General features: G+C 40.9%; 1 protein-coding gene across 8 annotated transcripts in view; it reads left to right on the top strand.

Annotated features, from left to right (window-relative positions):
• LOC132403025 (1-phosphatidylinositol 4,5-bisphosphate phosphodiesterase beta-1) overlaps positions 1 to 19,816 on the top strand; it is a 1,013,243-nt gene that overhangs the window by 78,905 nt on the left and 914,522 nt on the right. The window contains exon 1 of one of the 8 annotated variants that reach the window (XM_059986241.1): positions 14,731 to 14,864. The exons of the other annotated variants lie outside the window; for them this stretch is intronic. Coding sequence (XP_059842224.1) covers positions 14,823 to 14,864 — 42 coding nt within the window. The 5' untranslated portion in view covers positions 14,731 to 14,822. Of the gene's footprint in view, positions 1 to 14,730; positions 14,865 to 19,816 lie in introns of those variants that run through there. 8 annotated transcript variants of the gene reach the window in all.

Below are 19,816 nucleotides of genomic sequence, written 5' to 3'. Positions count from 1 at the left end.
CAATGAGGGGTTCCACTAATCATTTATTTTCATGACAAGGCAAGTCAAAGGCAATTAAGGTTTTCGGTACACTCCAGGGACCTCACCTGATTGACTGTGTGATGTTACATTGGCTGCGCGGTTAGGTGTAACCTGGAAAAAGATCCTCTGCTACTGTTCACACAGGTCCACACTGATGTAAATTACTTCAACGACAAGATTTAAATTCGGTGAATGACATGGCTTTTTATTTTTGTCTCATCATACCCTAAGCACTTTTCCTTTAATTACCGCAGACAAGAAATCATTTTAGTTCAAGCAATTACTTTAAAACATGGTTAAAGCTCTGCCAAAACTGAAAACTGCTGCAGTTTTCTAATTGCATTCCATTCCTCGACCATTGTTGGCCTTCAACCAGAAACGCATTAAACCAGTGATCTTGGCGTATATATATTAGCAAACTCTCTGACGCCTGGTGCATCAATGCCTGCTCCTTTTCCATCTTCAGCCACATTATTTCCCTGTTGCTCCAATTAACCTCACTAGTTTGGCAGTTCACATGCTCCAACTTCCAGTCTGTAATCTGCGTGAATAGAATCACTGCAATTGAATCCCAGGGGCAGGCTCTTCGCTATTGTTTTCCAGTTTCTGAAGATCTGTTCTCTTCTCTTTTCTTTGGCTTTTGCTTTTGAAACATTTTTCAGTGAGTGCGATAACCTTGAAGGATTGGAGGCCAATGTGCTATTTTTTGCATATTTTTTATGGGCTCCCTGCAGCCCACATTCCCAGCTGATTTCTGTACATGTGCATATCAAAGTTATTGTTGCCAGTTTTAACATTTTAAACTGTTGCTTTTCACTTGTGTTTTATGTGTTGATGTACATGAAAGATATTGGCAGAAAAATTGAGCATCTTCACCCTAACTCCCCAAGCACAGTCGTCACCCAATATTCCTAGAAGATTGATTGCGGACGAAAGCTAGTGTGTCTTTCAAAATGTGTCTTTGCACCACATTTGACAAGTTACTTTCAAAGTATCAGAACACTCAGTTCTGGTGGTTCTGTGAGGTTTGCAACTACAGATCACTGTCCACCAATAACTGTATGCTTTATTTTTGATTTGCATTCAGCAGAGAAGACTTGGATTCCTTCTGTGTAAACTGTACATGAAAGGAGGTGTTGGAGGGAATGGCATGGTACGAGTTGTAACAACATGTAGTTTTTCAGGTTGACTAATTTTGAAAATTAGCATTTTGAATAGATACAGATCAGTGTTATGTTTGTTCTTGATAAAAGACAAAGATTGCGTGGGCAAAACTAGCACATCTTTATTTGGACGCTGTACACATGATGACTTCCAGCTCCACACTTTAGCCTGTGCTCCTAGTTCACCCCAAAATCACTTCTGGGTTCCAGGTGAACAGTGCATTGTACACAAGGAGCTGAAATCCTTTATTATGAACACTCATAATTACACATCTTCCCCCCTTAAAGCAAACAACAAAAAATACTGTGTCCTCATAAACCTGCAAGAAACATGGGCTTTCCAACACAGATATTTACATTAGCTTCAATTGTGGAACTGATTTGGTGGGCCATATGGCCCATTTCTGCTCATATTTTATGGTAATGAGCAAATATGGTCCCTTATTCATCTACTTTCAATCCACCTCTATGGTAGTTTAATAATCCATAATACCATAAGATATAGTAGAAGTTGGCCATTCAGCCCATCAAGTATACTCTGCCATTCAGTCGTAGGCTGATCCAATTCTTCCAGTCATCCCCACTCCCTTGCCTTCACCCCATACCCTTTGATGCCCTAGCTAATCAAGAACCTACCTATCTATCTCTGCCTTAAGTACACCCAATGACTTGGCCTCCACGGCTGCTCGTGACAACAAATTCCACAGATTTACCACTCTCTGACTAAAGTAATTTCTCCGCATCTCTGATCTAAATGGACGTCCTTCAATCCTGAAGTCGTGCCCTCTTGTCCTAGAATCCCCTACCATGGGAAATAACTTTGCCATATCTAACCTGTAAAGATTTGTAAGATCCATTTTGGTCTGGTATTTCTCTGTTTTTGTTCTTGCTGTGTGGCCTTTATTCAATCCACATGCCTCCTAACGGAGCCCTGGACTACATCCCTGTGATCAGTGAGTCTTTGCACAAGTTCCAGCTGAGTCCATCTCAGTTCACAGATCTCCCTCTGTTGACTGTGTGTAATAGATCTCCTTTCATTTTTCCTTTTATAGTCTGTCTTTTTATTTTTCCTCTTCAACTTTGGCGAGGATCATGGAGATATCTTTGATGCTCAGCTTTTAATTGGAAATCGATGAGAGACAGATTTTGAACCAAAGCTGCATGTTGTGGAAGCAAGACTGGCAACTTCTTCATCACGATCAGTCTGTTCAGCTCTGGCATCCTGACGGTCATGCTGGTGTAGCTGGTATTGGATGTCTGTGGAAGGTGGAGTTCTTGTGTTTCTCTTTCATAACCCCTCTGGAGCCCTCAGGGACACCTGCATACTCTTCCATGAGTGTTACATGGTCATCTTTTGTTTATGAAGCTGTTACGACCACTCCACCAGGTTGAGCTTTTCTCATGCAGTCAGACCTAATATTGGCTGCTCTCACTTTTCAACATCAGTAGCTGTGCCTTTAGGTGCTGGCCCGTGTGCTTGAAGATCACTATACAGCCCCTTTTTACTGGAGCTTTCTTTCCAGCTTAGGCTGTCACTTTTAATTTCACTGGGTAAATCTTGCTCTTTACTTTGAGACTCTTGTAATTATCCACAGACAACAGATTTACTTGGACTCCAGTGTCAGGCTTGAATGGAATAACTGTCTCGCTCACAGTGACTGGAACAATCCATTCTGACTTATCAGCACCAGCAGTCTGTAGAGAAACCACAAAGACGTCCTCCATTTCCTCAGCAACCCTGTGGAACTTTCTCTTGTTAGTCCCAGCTTTGCAGCACTTTGCAAAATGATTCCTCTTCCATAATTATTGCAGGATATTGCATAAACAGGACATACCTTTGGAATGCTGCATTTACTGTTTGAACCCTTCTCTTTGCTGTGCAGTTGCTTTGGAAAACACCTTGGACCCTGCCCTCTGTTTTCATAACATGCACTGTTGTTTCTGTGCTGTGCAGCTCCTTAGCTTGTGCTTGTGTGCTCTCCAGTGCCCTAAACATATTCACAGCCTTTTCTCACATTAAATCTTTTTCTCGGAGCAAGCTTTCTATGAGTCCATTACCTGGGATACTATTTTGCCTCTGAGTAGCGAGTCTCTCAAGTCTCCAAACTCGCAGGACTTACTCAGTGTGTGAAGCCCAGCTAACACCTTGTTTCTGTTCACAGGAAAATAATTTATATCTCTCAAATGTGCTCCTCAAAATACTCCTCAGATTTTGTCATCAGACTGTCCAATGTCAAGGCTGTCTCATCAATTTGAAAGCTGCTGTGCGTGTGCAAAACAGCTTCGCCAATTATGTTTAGAAAGATAGACACTTTCAATTTTTCCTCCAGGCCTCCTGCTGTACTTGCTGTTAAATATATATTGAATTGCTGTTTGAAGCGTTTCCAGCTATCAGTTAGTAAAATACATAAGTGTGGGTGGAATGAGGTTATCCATAACAACATTTTTCAGGCTTCTCTCACCTGAATTTCTTGGTGAACTTCGAGACAGAGTGCTCTCTTGCCAGCAGCTTCTCTCTGTCAGAACCTAGTCTGTCTTTCTTAGTCACTCGTGTATTTAGGCCTCACAACGACTTCTGACACTGCGTAATGTTTGTTCTTGATAATGGGTAAAGCTAACACATCTTTATTTGGACAGTCTAGATATGATGGCTTCTAGCTGCACACATTAACACACGCTCCCAGTTCACCCCAGCATCACGTCTGGGTTCTGGGTGAACCACACCATTGCACACTGGGAATTGAAGATCTTTATTATGTACACACATAATAATACACACACAATCAGAAAATGACATGTTATGCAATACAACTTTATCAGACAACTGCCAGCACAAAGGAGAGGGAATTCATTGCGTGACTGTGTTCTCTGTGACCTTTCACTTTACTGTGACTTGATGAATCTAGTTCCACCCCGTGACATCTGAAATATTTACCATTTGCAGCTTTCAGTGTCTTAGTGATTCAAATGCTTGTCTAGATATTTATTGATTATTGTGAGAGTATCTGCCTCCATCCAGTGCTTAAGCAGTTTAATCTAGACTACAGCCAGCCTCTCTTTTTTAAAACAGTTTTTCCTCAGATCTCCTCTCAACCTCTCTTTAACCTAAACCTGCCCTGCAGTTCCAGGCACCTGAGCTACAGATTTACTAGTACCTCAAAATCTGTGTCTGTGGGAGCCTGTCGTGTGGCAGTTCATTGCCAACCTCAGAACCCATCTTGTCATGTCCATGCACATTGATAAAATGCCAGCAAAGCAAAGATACTGGGCATAAATTTCAAGCCAGTGTTAATCGCAGCATATGAAACAGGGATGTGAGTGAAGCACGTGACCTTTGTTTGGTTATCAGCATTTGGTTTTCTTGAAGCCATGGAGTTAGATTTGTCTGCATTGGAGGTTGTATCACACATAATCGTCTGTCTGCTTCAGCTAATCATTCTTCTTTTTCTCTCTCTCTGGTATTTATACACTCAGTGGCCACTTTATTAGGTACATCAGTACAACTGTTCATTAGTCCAAATATCTAATTAGCCAATCATGTGGCAGCAACTCAATGCATAAAAGCATTCAGACATGGTCAAGAGGTTCAGTTATTGGTCATACCAAACATCCGAATGGGGAATAAATATGATCTATGTGACTTTGACCGTGAAATGTTTGTTGGTCCCAGATGGGGTGGTTTGAATAGCTCAGGAACTGCCGAACTCTTGAGATTTTCAACAGTGTCTAGAGCAAGGGTTCCCAACCCTTCATATGCCGTGGACAAATACGATTAAGCAAGGGGTCCGTGGACCCCAGGTTGGGAACCGCTGCTCAAGAGTTTACAGAGAAAAAAACCAGCTCCGGTGAGCAGCAGATCTGTGGGCAAATCATGCCTTGCTTGTGAAAGAGTTCAGAGGAGAATAGCCACACAGGTTCAAGCTGACAGGAAGGTGACAGTAGTTCAAATAACCATACATTACAACAGGGGTGTGCAGAACAGCATCTCTGAATGCACAACATGTTGAACCTTGATGTGGATTGGCTACAGCAGCAAAAAGGCACACCAGGTTCCACTCCTGTACCTAATACAACTACTGGCTTACAATCAAGTGTTTGAAGGAAATAAATTTAGCAGGTCAGGCAGCATCTGTGGAATTAAATAAACAGTCAGCATTTCAGGCTGAGACCCTTCATCACAACTAGAAAGAAAGGGGGAAGATGCCAGAATAAGAAAGTTGGGGTGGGGGGAATATTAGGCAAACAGGTCAAGTTGGAAGGTGATAGGTGAAGCCAAGTGGGTGGGGGAGGGGATTGTAGTAAGAAGCTTGAGAGCTGATAGGGAGAAAAGATGAAAGGGCTGGAGAAAAAGAAATTCAATGGGATGTCTCTGAAATCCTTAAAGCTTTGAAGTCAAAATTTAAAATGTTTTGGTGTATCTTGCCTCTTTGTCATTTATCCAAGGAATTAATTTTGAAAATGGAACTTGGTAAGTCATTTTGGAGGAAGAGTAAAGAAAATCTACTTTCGTAATTTTGCCAGAGGCAATGAAACTGTAAAATCTCTAAATAAACTTCCACCCCCTTCCCACAATCTTCTCACCGCCCACTGGATTTTTGAATATTACGCACAGAAAATGAGCAAGTAGCGTGCTTTATTCTCCAATTAGTCACTCAAAAGCACTTGAGTGAAGGAGGGTAACTTGCCTCTGAATTGTCCCTTCCACGAGGTAAAACTGACAAATAGTTTGGTAGCTTTCCTCAATAACATTCCTTCTGGCCAAGAGGAGTGGGTTTTGAGGACATAATTTGTTCTGGTTGCAAAACTTGATCATCACTGAGTTGCCTGAAGAAACCAGGTTCTTAGCTTCATTTAATGAAACAAAAAGATGCTGATGGCTATCCTTGCCTTCTGTAGAAACAAGATTTGATGTCAATGACTAACATCTCTGTTTTCTGCTTTTAGCTTTGAGATGCTATATTGTAATATGTTGCCAGCTCCTTTTAAATTAATTGAGTGTTCAAAACAGAGTGAGAGAATCATTACAAACACCCTTGGATCTCCTTTACGTAAAGGATGATCTCTTCCAAATGTTGATTGAATTAGCTTCTTCGAGTCAGTTGGCAAAACTTACAAGACTGTAATTAGCAGGGATCAGAGAAAGATCTTCATAACCCCATTGTGGAAGGGAATACGGGGATCGGATTAGAAATTGAACTTGAGGTTTAGGATTAATGACGGAATGCTATAGCAGGCTCTTGAGGCCAAATAATGAATTCCTGCTCCCTTCTCATTTTCTCTTGTATTGCCTAAACCTCACTAAGTTTACTGGGCTTTCTATCTGTTCCAGTGACCAGATAGTTTGCTAAATTAGCTCAGAAGGTGTTGAGAATAGCCACATGGCTCAGTATCATAAAATATTAGAAATACTCAATAGGTAGGGCAGCATCTGTTGAAGGAGAAATATTCAGTGCTTCAAGTGCAGAACTCTTTCTCAGAACTGGAAAAACACTTGGAAGGGTCTGAACCTGAAACACTGACTTTGTTCTTCTATCCATAGTTTCTGTTTATCTTCAGACAGATTCCAGCAGTTTTGTTTCACTTTTACTTCAGATTTCCATCATTTGCCGTTGTTATTTGGATTTTTTTTTTTTATTGCTCTCTATACTGCTCTGATGACTTTGAATTGGGGCTTCGTGTCACTTAGTCATCTTTGTTATTAATTTATGGCTTTGCAAAAAAGAAACACAACAGATGTTTTGCTACAAAAACTGTTGTATTCAGATCACTGCTTCCATCACTTTCACGCTCCCTCTGAGCAGTCTGGTACTTCATTGCTCCACTATGTTCCCAACCAGAGGCACAGCAGAATCAGAATCAAGCACCAACCCCCATTTGTCCTCTGATAGGCAATGGTTCACAGTGGAGACAGTTGTGCATCATCCAGTACCATTCTTAATTCGCTTTCAGTTGGCAAATGCAGGAAATGTGGCATGCAAATGGTGGATGGATCTCCAGTCAGGTTGTAGTTGTCTCACCCAATCACAACCCCACAATGCTGGTCCTTCTGTTTTTACCACATCCAAGCTCAATGTGGCATGTTGGTTGCTGTATTTCGTAGTTACGGATGGTCATTGCCACAGGAATTATCTTTTTTCCAATGTACATTCTTAGTTGGATATCTGCAGGCTTCAGTTTGGTATGCTTTAAATCCTGTTCAAGCTCATTTTGTGGAAGAGGTGAAATAGCTGTGTCCAATTCCATTTCAAATGATTTGGCGTGCATTTCCGGTGTAAGGCTTATTGTTATCTCATGCTATTTTTCACATTATAAATCTCAAGACTACCCAGTCCTGTGACACTCTCATGATTATAAGATGTTGCATCAACAGCATGCAGACCGGTCCTTTTTGAAACTGCAACTTGACTTTTTATCTTTTTCTCTTCCCTGTGCGGTCAATCAGTCCATTTCTTTTCGTCTGTTCAACATGTAGTCTGTACATAACGGCTGTGTGGTGAAAAAGGCACAACAGTGGCTCTTTCACCTCATATGGTTGAAGATTTGTATGGGTCCCCAATCCTAAGTTGAGAGGATCCTGACTGGCTGCATCACTGCCTGGTATGGGAACTGTACTCCCTCAATCGCAGGACTCTGCAGAGAGTGGTGTGGACAGCCCAGTGCATCTGTAGATGTGAACTTCCCACTATTCACGACATTTACAAAGACAGGTGTTTTTTTTTTAAAAAAAGGGCAGAAGGATCATTGGGGACCTGAGCCACTCCAACCACAAACTGTTCCAGCTGCTACCATCCGGGAAATGATACAGCAGCATAAAAGCCAGGACTAACAGGCTCCAGGACAGCTTCTTTCACCAGGCCATCAGTCTGATTAATTCATGCTGACACAACTGTATTTCTATGTTATATTGTTGTACATACTATTTATTATAAATTACTACAGATTGCACATTGCACAGTTAGACGGAGATGTGACATATAGATTTTTTACTCATGTATATGAAGGATTTAAGTAATAAATCTAATTCAATTCAATTCAATGTCTTTGTGTATGTCCTAATTTTTTGAATCTTCTGCAAGTTTCACCCTTTAATCTGCATTTATTTGGTGTATGTGAACCCCTGACACAACAGTAGTTCACAGTTTGTTCAACCAGGCCAGTTTCTGTTTAGATACTGCAATTTTGTTCATGCTCACTTTCATTCCTGACTGTAACTCAATCACATCTCTGTCTGCAGTTTCCATTGATACAGCGCTAATTAACTGCTCTTTTAAATGTGAGTAGTGCTTCCGTTAGGAGCAGTTTTTGAATGCTGTTGTTTAAGATTCCACAAGCTAAACAATCTCTTAGTGTATCATGGAGCTCATTACCAAACTGACAATGCTGAATTTATCTCTCCAATTCAGCCAGATACATTGAAATGGATTCCCCTTTTTAATTCTGCTTATGAAGCATAAAGTGTTCTGTAATCAGCAATGACTTTGGTTCTGAGTGTTCCTGTGTCATTTTTACAATAGCAGCAAAGCTCATTTCTGATGGATTGGTCGGAGCAGTCAAACTTCAAAGCAGACTGTTTGCATTTAACCCCAATGCCCTTAGCAAAATTGGCACTAGATTCTCATGGACTATTACATTTCCTTCAAAATACTGTTCCAGTAGCTCAGTATACATGAGCCAATTACCCATTATGTATTGAAATTCGTCAATCTTTACAATGTGGCCAGCCTCTTCTGATTTTTAAAAAATGATTATTATTACGCTTTATGAACCCTGATTTATTCCACTTACGGCCTTTTAAAAAAAAATCGCCAACTGCATGTGCTGGGCTGTTTCATTTACTGTACATTCAAATATCCTCACAGCATTTTATTTTAGTTTTGAATGTTTTGCTCCTTTTTAAAAATACTTTGTCGCCAGTGTTATGTTTTGTAACTTCAGAACATTAAATTGATTCAAAGGGAGACATGGGAGTCCAAGTACAAGTATAGCTTACCTCTTTACTTTTAGTGAGGCATGCACCTTTTACGTAGTAGCACGATGTATGCAATTGATGTATTTTTACGTATAACCTGCATTTAATTATTTAAACAAACAAGATTACTCAAATATTACTTAAGTACTAAATACACAACAGTATTCATGTACCTGTCCAAATATCTATGAAACATAATTGTACCTGCTCCTACCAAATCCTCTGGCAGCTTATTCCATATACCTACCACCATCTGTTCAGAAGTATCTACTCAGACTCCCTTTAATTTCCTCACAACTTTGCCCTTGAGTTTTATTTGTTACAGTTCTGGTGTGAGATAATTAAATAATGTCTGTTTGTGCACGGGCACTACTACTGCAAACGTTAGTGCTGTTCTCTATTTTCCACTTGCTGCAGTTCCAGGTTCTTCCTCTGAATGGCAACAGGAGAAGCTTGCTGTGTCTGATCCCCAAATTCATCAACTGCATAAGGCAATGTTGGTTCAGTTTTCAGCAGTGGTATTGGAAGATGTCCACAGTTCTACATTTGAACTCCTGACCCTTGAATAAACATTCTTTCAAAGGGGTATAATCTTACCCAGTCTGGATCCAGCTTCCTAGCAGCTATTAATACAGCAGATGGCCCAGTTGATATAATCAGATCCTAATCGGTAAGTACAAAAAAGAATTTTGGCTTCAGGTATCGTAAGATTGTTTACCGTTAACTTGGGTGTGAATGAATAGGGTATGTCCCTATTACTTTGTCGGTGTTGTACGAAGGGGTTAATAATTCCTCTTTTTGTTTTACCAGGAATGTTTTGTAACTTGCAGAATATCACCATGATCTGAGTAATGCAGTGAACCTAGTTTTGACCTGAATACTGCATGTACCTCTACACCTGTCCCTGCTGAGTTGATGAGGATGCAACACAGTCATTTCTGCTGAGGACAGGGTGGAGGCATTAATCAACTGTAGGCGAGAATTTCCCTTCTCTAAGGTGTTCTCCATGAGTACCAGCTGTTAATACAATTTGTAGCAATCCTGCGGCTTTGCACTGTCTGTCTTCAAGATTATTACTTAGTTGGTGGTTATTTAATTGTAGAAAAATTAGCATTCCTAGTTTACTGTTGGGGCAAGCTTTGCGTTTTAATCAGTCTCTGATTATGTGCCACAGTGTACTGGGCTTCCATTAGTATTGCCAGAATACCTTGATGGAAAAAATAAATTAATTTTGTTTAATTTAACTGACCTTTTGTGCATTTTAATGTATAACTGGAGAAGACATTCATTAGTTTTATGCATATTTACTTTCTGATAAAGTGGGTATTAATTTTGATTGTAAATTGATCTGGAATCATTAAGATTTTATGAGTGCATGTGAATGGCAGATTCATTTTGCAGATTTTAATTTAGTTGATAACTCAGCTCAGTGTCTCTACGTAGGTGTCGTTTGCCAGTATCATTTACAGATCCCTCTTGTACTGTTTTCTAGCTTAGTGGGCATTATCAGTTCAAAGACCACGTAACCACAGTAATTTACATCTTTACTGCACATTTAGTATAAAAATAAACAATCCCAAGGTACTTTCCAGAGGAGTATGGGGCAAAAGCTGAAACTAATAGCATGGGTAAGCAAAAACATGGACAAAGATATTTGCTAAACATTGAGTGCAAGTTAGAGGTGTTGGGATGATGGCCACCTATGGTGAGATGAAGGATACATAAGTTTCAAGATTCTGAGAACTGTGGTGCTTTTGCTGGAGGGGGAGTGATGGGACAGGGAAGGAGGTTGTATTGTTGGAGGAGAAGGGGAGAGCAGAGATTGGGTAGATGGGGATTTGGCTCATTGGACTTAAGGCGTTAAAAAATTGGCGGTACTTGAATTGTTAATGCACAGAAGACTGCAGACCTAAGGTGGGTGAATGTAGTTATTGTAGATCAGCATGATGGGTGGCATAGGCATGGAGAAGCTGAAAGCATCTTCAAATCGTTTCAGAATCAGGAATTATTTAATAAACATGGAGACTCTTGGCAGTGTGGAAGATCAGTGAGATCTTGGAGTCTGTGTCCATGGGACACTCAAAGCAGCTGCGCAGGTTGATAGTGTTGTTAAGAAGGCATATGGTGTGTTGGCCTTCATCAACCGTGGGATTGAGTTTAAGAGCCGTGAGGTAATGTTACAGTTATATGAGACCTTAGTTGGACCCCACTTGGAGAACTGTGATCAGTTCTGGTCACCTCACTACAGAAAGGATGTGGATTCTATAGAGAGAGAATGCAGAGGAGAATAACAAGGATGTTGCCTGGATTGGAGAGCATGCTTTATGAGAATAGGTTGAGTGAACTTGACCTTTTCTTCCTGAAGCGACGGAGGATGAGAGGTGACCTGATAGAGGCGTATAAGGTGACATTGATCTTGTGGATAGTCAGAGGTTTTTTCCGAGGGCTGAAATGGCTAACATGAGGGGGTATAGTTTTAAGGTGCTTGGAAGTAGGTACAAGGGGGATGTTAGAGGTAAGTTTTTCCATACAGGGAGTGGTGGGTGCATGGAATGCACTGCCAGCGAGGGTGGTGGAGGTGGATACAATAGGGTCTTTTAAGAGACTCTTAGAAAGGTGCATGGAGCTCAGAAAAATAGAGCTATGCGGTAAGTTTCTAGAGTAGTTTCTAGAGTAAGTTTCTAGAGTAGGTTACATGGTTGCTGCAACATTGGGGGCCGAAGAGCCTGTAATGTGCTGCAGATTTCTATGTTTCTTCCGAGGTGAGAGGATCTTTTTATCCTCTCAGGAAACGCTGGAGAAGTTGAAACATTGTTTTTACTGGGCTTGAATATCTTCAGATCTTTGGATAGGGTGTTTGAGAATTGTGAGAAATTGACAAAAACATGGAACAGGGGAAAGATCAGGCCAGCCACAACCTCACTGAAAGGAGGAACAAACTCAAGAAGTTATATGACCATCTCTGGCTCTTATTTACTTCGATCATGCAGTAGTTGGAATTTAAAAAGTTAGTTGTTGGACTGGGATCTAGGTCCTGGAAAAGGAACAGGGCTCCGTGTGATGAACGGTAACTGGCAGCTGAGTGAATCTTATAAAGTCATTTCATTTTTTTTCGGATATTCTGTAACTTGAACTGTGATTTAAGCATTGTCATGACCAGTGGTGAAAGTTTTCTATTCCTATAAATGGTAACAGTCGTCTCTGGGAAAGATACAGTGACAAGCATCTATGACTTACTGTTTAATACTCAAGGGGCCAGGATAGAACTCTTGATTTCAATTGATTTGGGGGTTTAGATAAAAGCTAACATGAAATGTAGGATTTGTCCAGTGAATGGTAGGGCCCTGGGGAGTATCATGGAGAGAGGTACCTCGGAGTATAAATGCAGTTTGCTGAAAGCAGTATCACAGGTAGACAGGAGAGTGAAGAAGGCATTAAGCACACTGGCCTTCATCAGTCAGGACATTGAGCATAGGAGTTGGGAAATTACATTGCAGTTATGCAAGACGTTGATGAGGTCACTTTAGAATTATTACGTACAGGTTTGTTCACCCTGTTATAGGAGAGATGTTACTAAACTAGAAAGAATGCAGAAAAGATTCACTAGGAGGATGCCGAGACTTGGTACCTTGAATTACCAGAAGAGATCGATTAAACTAGGACTTAATTCCCTGAACAAGGAAAATTGAGGGGTGACCTTATAGAGGTTTACAAGATCATGAATGGCAGAGGATAGCGCCCAGTCTATTTCCCATGGAGGAGGTGCTAAAAACAAGAGGGTATATGTTTAAAATCAGAGGCAAGAAAGTTAGGAAGGACACTAGGGGCAGCTTCTTCATGCAAAGCGTGTTAAGTATTTAGAATGAGCTGCTGGGTTGAGGCAGTTACATTAACAATACTGAGAAAGACATTGAGGTAAAAACGTGGACAGAAGCTGTTTAGAGGGCTACACGCTAAACGTGAGTAGATGGGACTGGCTCACTGAGCAACATAGCTGGCATGGATGAGTTGGTGCTTCTGTGTTATATGACTCTGATTATAAACTTTATTAAGGTATGAGACATTTTATACTGTCTCCTATCAACCAACAGATTCTGTCGTGGTCTTTACCGTTTCCAATCTGGATCCAGCTGTTGTTCCAATGGTGCCTTTGGTGTTGGAGAATATCTCAAAATGACACACATTCAGAAATATTGTTGCAGTTACTCTGGACAAAGTGATGCTTTCTTCCTGTGTTTGCCAGATTTCCTGATTAGCTTGTGAGTTTTGCAGGAGAGCATGCAAACCTCAGGCTTTAGCTGCTGATCACCGTTGGAACTTGGCTCAATCCTTCCACTATGCTCTGTGATAAGCAATTGGCTGAAGCAGTTCCATGCATGGGTGCTGCAGATAGGCAGCTGAAGATAAATTAGATTGGGGGAGTGACAAAAAAGAAGGTTGAGACATGCTGGAAATTTTGAGTGGGGTAGTTTGCATCTAAGGAGAGAAAAATGGTGTGGTGTTTTTGCTGATGAATTTACCAATGATGGTTCTGAAATGCTAACTGCTTCTTTCTTTATAGATATTGCCTGGCCAGCATTTTCCTTACTTGTATTGGTTGTTACACTTGCGAAAAATTAGATAAAAGCTTTTAGAAGACTATGGTTACGTGTGAGGGTGCCAGTTCTCCCACAGCTATGAAAGCTATGTGGCTGCCTCCTCCTCTGGTAACCTTGTTTGTTGCTCTTCATGATGGGAGCCATGGAGAACTGAAGAAACGTTAGCACTGACCTGTGTTTTAATGCAGTGACCTAAAGGTCGAGTGGCCTTTGAGCTTTTTTGCCATATTATGTCTGTGATATTTAATATGGGAAGTCCAAGGAAAGACTGAGCATTAACCAAGGCTGAGTTATTCTGGTTGGAGTTCTTCAATGTCTCCAGGGCTGATCCCTCAAGCCTTGTAACTCCTTCCCCTGGCTAAGGACTTTGCCCTGTTGTTTTTTTTCCACCCACAAGTTGTCACTATTCATGCACAGCCATTTGCTTCTGACAAATCCGTGCATTTGTGCTGGTGTTAAAGCACAAGCGAAAATACCTACTGACGTACAAAATAACATTGCCAGTCCCTCAGCAATGATATCCGTTGGAATCCATTCAACATTTAGCTTCTTTTCCATACATATTTGGACTCTTAACCAAGCAAAAGCTGACTAAGATATATTTCCCCAGTGCCAACACAAGTACTATGTTGTGAGCTCCCACAGTGTCTACTTGTCTACTACCGTTAATTGTAGTTTCACTTGTATCATTCTTTTGTGTAACTCTTTCCTTATTGATACCTGTTCCAGAGAAACTCGGCCATAGAAATAGAATATCTATCAGGTACAAGTGATTTTACCGCTTTAGATCTCTGGGCATAGTTTCAAGGATGACTCAAAATCTGGATTCAGTAATCACCCAACAGAGACCAAAGGGCCAAGGCTCTGGTCAGTGAGGCGTGGTGGATTGTAGATTGTTAACTTTGCCAGTCATTCCTCATGTTTATCAGCCCTCTTGTTCAGTTTGAATTTTGTCACCCTGGTTCTGAGGTAACAGGGCCACAGAGCTGGGCCTCTCCCCTTATAATCCGAAGGCTAGTTAAAATCAGAGGATGCAGCTTTCTCTAAAGCAGGATCAGTGTATGGGAGCCAATGAAGGGGACCACCAACTGGTTGGATCTGAGCCCCCAAAAGGTTTGATTATTCAATATTTACCTCATTAGTCCTCTCTACTGTTATTGAGAATAGTCCAGATATGACTTGCCATGAAGTTGTTGCACTAAATTATCTAAGATGAGAACATAAAAGGAAATTGGGTGAAACAGCCTACACATTAGTAATACTCATTTATATTAAGGAAAGCAAAATTAGTTGTATAACCCCTCTTCTTATCACACCCTCCCACCACTTTCCTCAATTCTGAGAGTTGATCACAGCACTGTCTAAGGTTTTTATAAACCAAATGTTGTCATGACACTTAAATCTAAGGTAAACAAGCATTAAAATCTAATCTTAGCCTTATCTTCAATTTTAAAGATAGTTATCAAAATTCAGCCATGTATTTTTTTTGTATGTCGTGTCTCTAGAGTGATGCATTTATGCAAATATAGGGTCATTTATCAGTTGAGGCAGAGATAGTAGAGGTAATGGTTGGTGTGAAGATTTGGAAAGCACGATGTACTGGAAAGCTGGGTGTCTTTAGATAAATCACTAGGTTCAGGTGGCTTGTAATCTGGGTTGTTCAGGGAAGGTGTAGTGCAGATAATGGAAGGTATTACTCAAATCTTCCAATATTCCCTTTCTATGGGGATATGCCAGAAGAAAAGAGAATGGCATATGTGACACCCTTGTTCAAGAAAGAGTGTTCTCATATTCCAGAAAGATCAGTTGAACATCAGAAGTGGATCAGGATTTAGGAAAAGTAAACAAGGAAACAAAAGTAACAGGCACTGGGTCAGATTTGAGTTGGCTGAATGCAGGAAGAAGAGAGCCAACACTACACCTTTGTGATGTCCCACCCTGCAGCATCCGGTGGCACTGCGATGTCTTTTTTTGGAGGCTGATATCAGAACATCCTGCCGGAGGGTGAACCCTGGCTAACCCTCACTGTAAACCTGTGCTGACCACATAGCTGGAATGTTCAAGGGCACCTTCAACCTCTCATTCCTGTGATCTGAGGTTTCCACCTGCTTCAAAAGGGCAGCGATCATACCACTGCCCAAAATTTGCAGGATGAACTGTGCCAGCTACTATTGCCTTGTAACTTGTAGTCATTTTAATTCTTTTGCAATGTATTGCTGCTGCAAAACAACAAATTTCATGTCACTTAGTTCAGCGATAATGAACTTGAAATTGATACTAAATTTGCCAAAGGTGAATCATGTTCAACTAACTTAATTTTTTTGGTTAAGGTATCAGAGAAGGTTGATGAAAGGAATGTAGGAGATGATGCCTCATCTGCATTTCACAAAGCCATCTCAACAGTAGGGACAAATTAGAATTGGTGGTGGTCAGACATACTGTATGTCTAGTTTTCTATTTACTTGTTTAAAAGGAGGTTGTCAGGGTGTTCCCTACACCCTACACCAGCTGATTTCCTTACTTATTGTGCTCAACAATTCAAAGTACACAAGTTCCATGACAGGAGGATGTGATTCTTCTCTGAACTGTTCTCAGAGCCAATACTGTTAATTATTTAACACAGAATCTTGTTTAACAAAATTGAGCCTTGTGGAACAGAAAGGTCAGTGTCAACTTCGAGACAGAATTGACTTAAGGGCACAAAACAGCACGTCATCCATCAAAAAGAGGGGGGATGGTGGTATTCACTAAGGGGTCTGTGCTTTGACCTTTTTTGATAATATTGTATATATAGCTGGCTTGGCTATTGGAGTGTCAAATAAAATTCCAAATTTGTTGAAGATAAATGTGTTGGAGAAACTAAAACAGAGCATAATACTAATTGATTGCAGAAGGACAAAGGAAAGTCAGTAGAATGGGTAGGAAAATTGCATTTAATACAGGGAAGTGAAGGGTGATGCCTTTTGGCAGAAAGAATGCGAAGAGGCAAATTAGACAACTGGAAGTTCTGAAGTGCACACATTTGAAGTTTTGGACTGGTGCATAGATGTTTGAAACTGATAAGTGAAAAGTTAATAACGCAAATTATATCTTGGGTTTCATAATATAAAGGAAGGTACCCTAACCTTAAAAGATCTCCTTTTAAACCACATGTAGTTTACTGCATCCAGTCTCATAGGACAGATGTAAAGGTCCTTTAGTAGATGTAAAGATGTTATGTGAATACCAATTGCTCTTGTATTGCATTTGATATATTCTACTTAAGAGCCATGTGCTAGAAAAACTCTACATTTTCATGTCTTGCGCTTCCTGAGTTTTTTAAATATAAAGTTCCATTTAATGTCCTCATTTTGTGGCCCCATTTTGGGCACCATCCTGAAAGGGTTGTGTGAAGATTCAAGTGATAGTGCAGGAGAAAAGTTCTTGGATGAAGAACTTCAAGTATTGAAGAGGTTTGACATTTATTCTTCTGGAGCAGAGAAGGTTCAGGGTGCATCTAATAAAAGTGTTCAAATTCATGACTGGTAAAAGAGAAGCATTTTTTCAGTGGCAGGAGGGAATTTGACAGAAGGCCACGTATTAAGGCAATTGGCAAAAGAAGCAGAAGCAAGATGTTGAATTATTTTGTTTTGTTTAACGTGTCTGTTGGAGGAGGTAAATTCAGTACTCATTTTGAGAAAGTAATTACGTAAATGCCCAGAGGAGAGAAAGGGACAGTGGAATGGCTGCATCCAAATCATTTGTTCAGAGGCTGACTCAGTGACCACCTTCTGTGATGTACTGGTCAGACAGAGCAATAGGTTTTAAGGACAGGCTCAAAGCTTCCTTGTAACATCTCCACCAATTCTTGAGAACCTCTGGAACGTGACCACTCAAAGTGGAGCAAGAGCGTTTGAGGTGATTTTGAAGCTGCTAAGTGCCAGTATCAGAAGCCCTGCGCTAACGGCAGAAGGAGCACATCACCTCACAAGCTTTTACACCTACCAGCTCTGTCAGCTCGCCTGTGTTGAGAGTGAGCAGCATCTGCCCCATCTGCGGAAGGGACCACCTGTCGGCCTGGAACCCAGAAAATAATAGTGAAAGCAAGTTATCCTCACAGCCAATGGACTGCTAATAGTTTCTCTTTATCCATTTTTCCACACTTTATTATTCAAATGGCTGTGTTAGGTTCACATGAGTATGAGCTATAGTTGGGAAAAACTTCAGTCATTTTTTTTTAAAAAAGAAGTCCCAAAATTTTCCAACAGAAGGCTATGACAAAAGTTAACTATAGTTTAATAATATTTTAATTTAGTTTAACAATAATTTAAAAAAACTGATTGTCCAAAGCTCCTGATGAATTTCTTCATCTCATGCAATTTCCCTTTAAATACACTCCAGGGTTTTGATTCTGTGTATTCCTGGAAATGAAAATCAGGAGAGACGTAAACAACTAACTCATGAAAATCCATTATACACAGTAATATAATATTGGAATGACCTTCAGGTATTTAAAGTTATTACAGAGTATAGTTATAGTCTAACCAGAGAAGAATTCACATTAAGGCTTGCTCAAGAGTTTTATAAAGCTTAAATCACACTTTGGGTTCTTCACCGAAATTACTTCAGGAAGCATCATCCAGGACAAAGAAATACACTTGCTTGGTAGCCTATCCATCGTCCTAAAAACTAATTCCCTCCCACTACGATGCAGAGTGTGATTTTCCTACAAAATGCACTGAAGCTATTAACCTGAACTACTCCTTCTCAAGCTGTGATCTCTGCTTCAAAGCTGGGCAGGTACTTCAGGCTCACCATCGTGACTTGGACCTTAGCATTTGTACCTTTGTCAAAATCAACTTCCCACAATCAGTGTCACCGTAGGAATATGTTATCTGTCAGAAAACAATCACTCAAGGAGTCAGGAGACACTTCTGCATAAGAAAGGCAGTTTGGAGCACCATTTTACAATCGACAGCTGATGTTGAATCAGTTTGTAATGTCAAAACTGCGTAGAGTGATCGTGCTATTTTGGGATGAAGTGGACCTGATTGGGTGATTCAAGCCTGGTGATCATGTTGCTGGAAGTGGCTCAAATTGAATTGAAGCACATCATCTGTGTGCAGCTATCTTCCACATGCTGCACTTCTGATGAAAAGACTCTGTATTTTGGTTGAAATTGCTGCAGTTTCTTTTGTAATTTCCACTTCCTCTTTAAACAATCCATTTGCAAAGTAAATCGCTTTTGTTAGTTGTGCATCAGTCCATATTGGGAGCAGCATCTCCAACACCATCACACTGAGCACAGGGGCCCCCCAGGGTTGTGTGCTCAATCCTCTGCTGTTCACTCTGCTGACCCATGGCTGTGCAGCAACACACAGCTCGAACCATATCATCAAGTTCACCGATGACACGACTGTGATGGGTCTCATTAACAAGAACGATGAGTCAGCATACAGAGAGTAGGTGCAGCGGCTAACGGACTAGTGCAGAGCCAACAACCTGTCTCTGAATGTGGACAAAACAAAAGAGATGATTGGTGACTTCAGGAGAGCACAGAGTGACCACTCTCCACTGAACTTTGAAGGCTCCTTGGTAGAGATTGTTAAGAGCAACAAATTTCTGGGTGTTCACCTGGCAGAAGATCTCACTTGGTCTCTCAACACCAGCTCCATAGCGTCTTTACTTTCTGTGAAGGCTGAGAAAAGTCCATCTCCCAGCCCCCCATCCTCACCACATTCTATAGAGGACATATCGAGAGCATCCTGAGCAGCTGCATCACTGCCTGGTTCGGGAATTGCACCATCTCGGATTGCAAAACTCTGCAGCGGATAGTGAGGTCAGCTGAGAAGATCAATGAGGTCTCTCTTCCCGCCATTACAGATATTTACACCACAAGTTGCACCCACAAAGCTACCAGTATTGTGCAGGACCCCACGCACCCCTCATACAAGCTCTTCTCCCTCCTACCAACTGGTGGGATTCGGGCTCTCACGACCAGACTGTGCAACAGTTTTTTTCCCCAAGCCATCAGACTCCTCGTGACATCTACATAATTTATTATTATATTGAAATTTTTCCTCTGC

The sequence above is a fragment of the Hypanus sabinus genome, chromosome 12 (assembly GCF_030144855.1).
Source record: "Hypanus sabinus isolate sHypSab1 chromosome 12, sHypSab1.hap1, whole genome shotgun sequence".
NCBI classification, from domain to species: Eukaryota; Metazoa; Chordata; class Chondrichthyes; order Myliobatiformes; family Dasyatidae; genus Hypanus; species Hypanus sabinus.
This window is presented reverse-complemented; position numbering and strand designations above follow the sequence as displayed.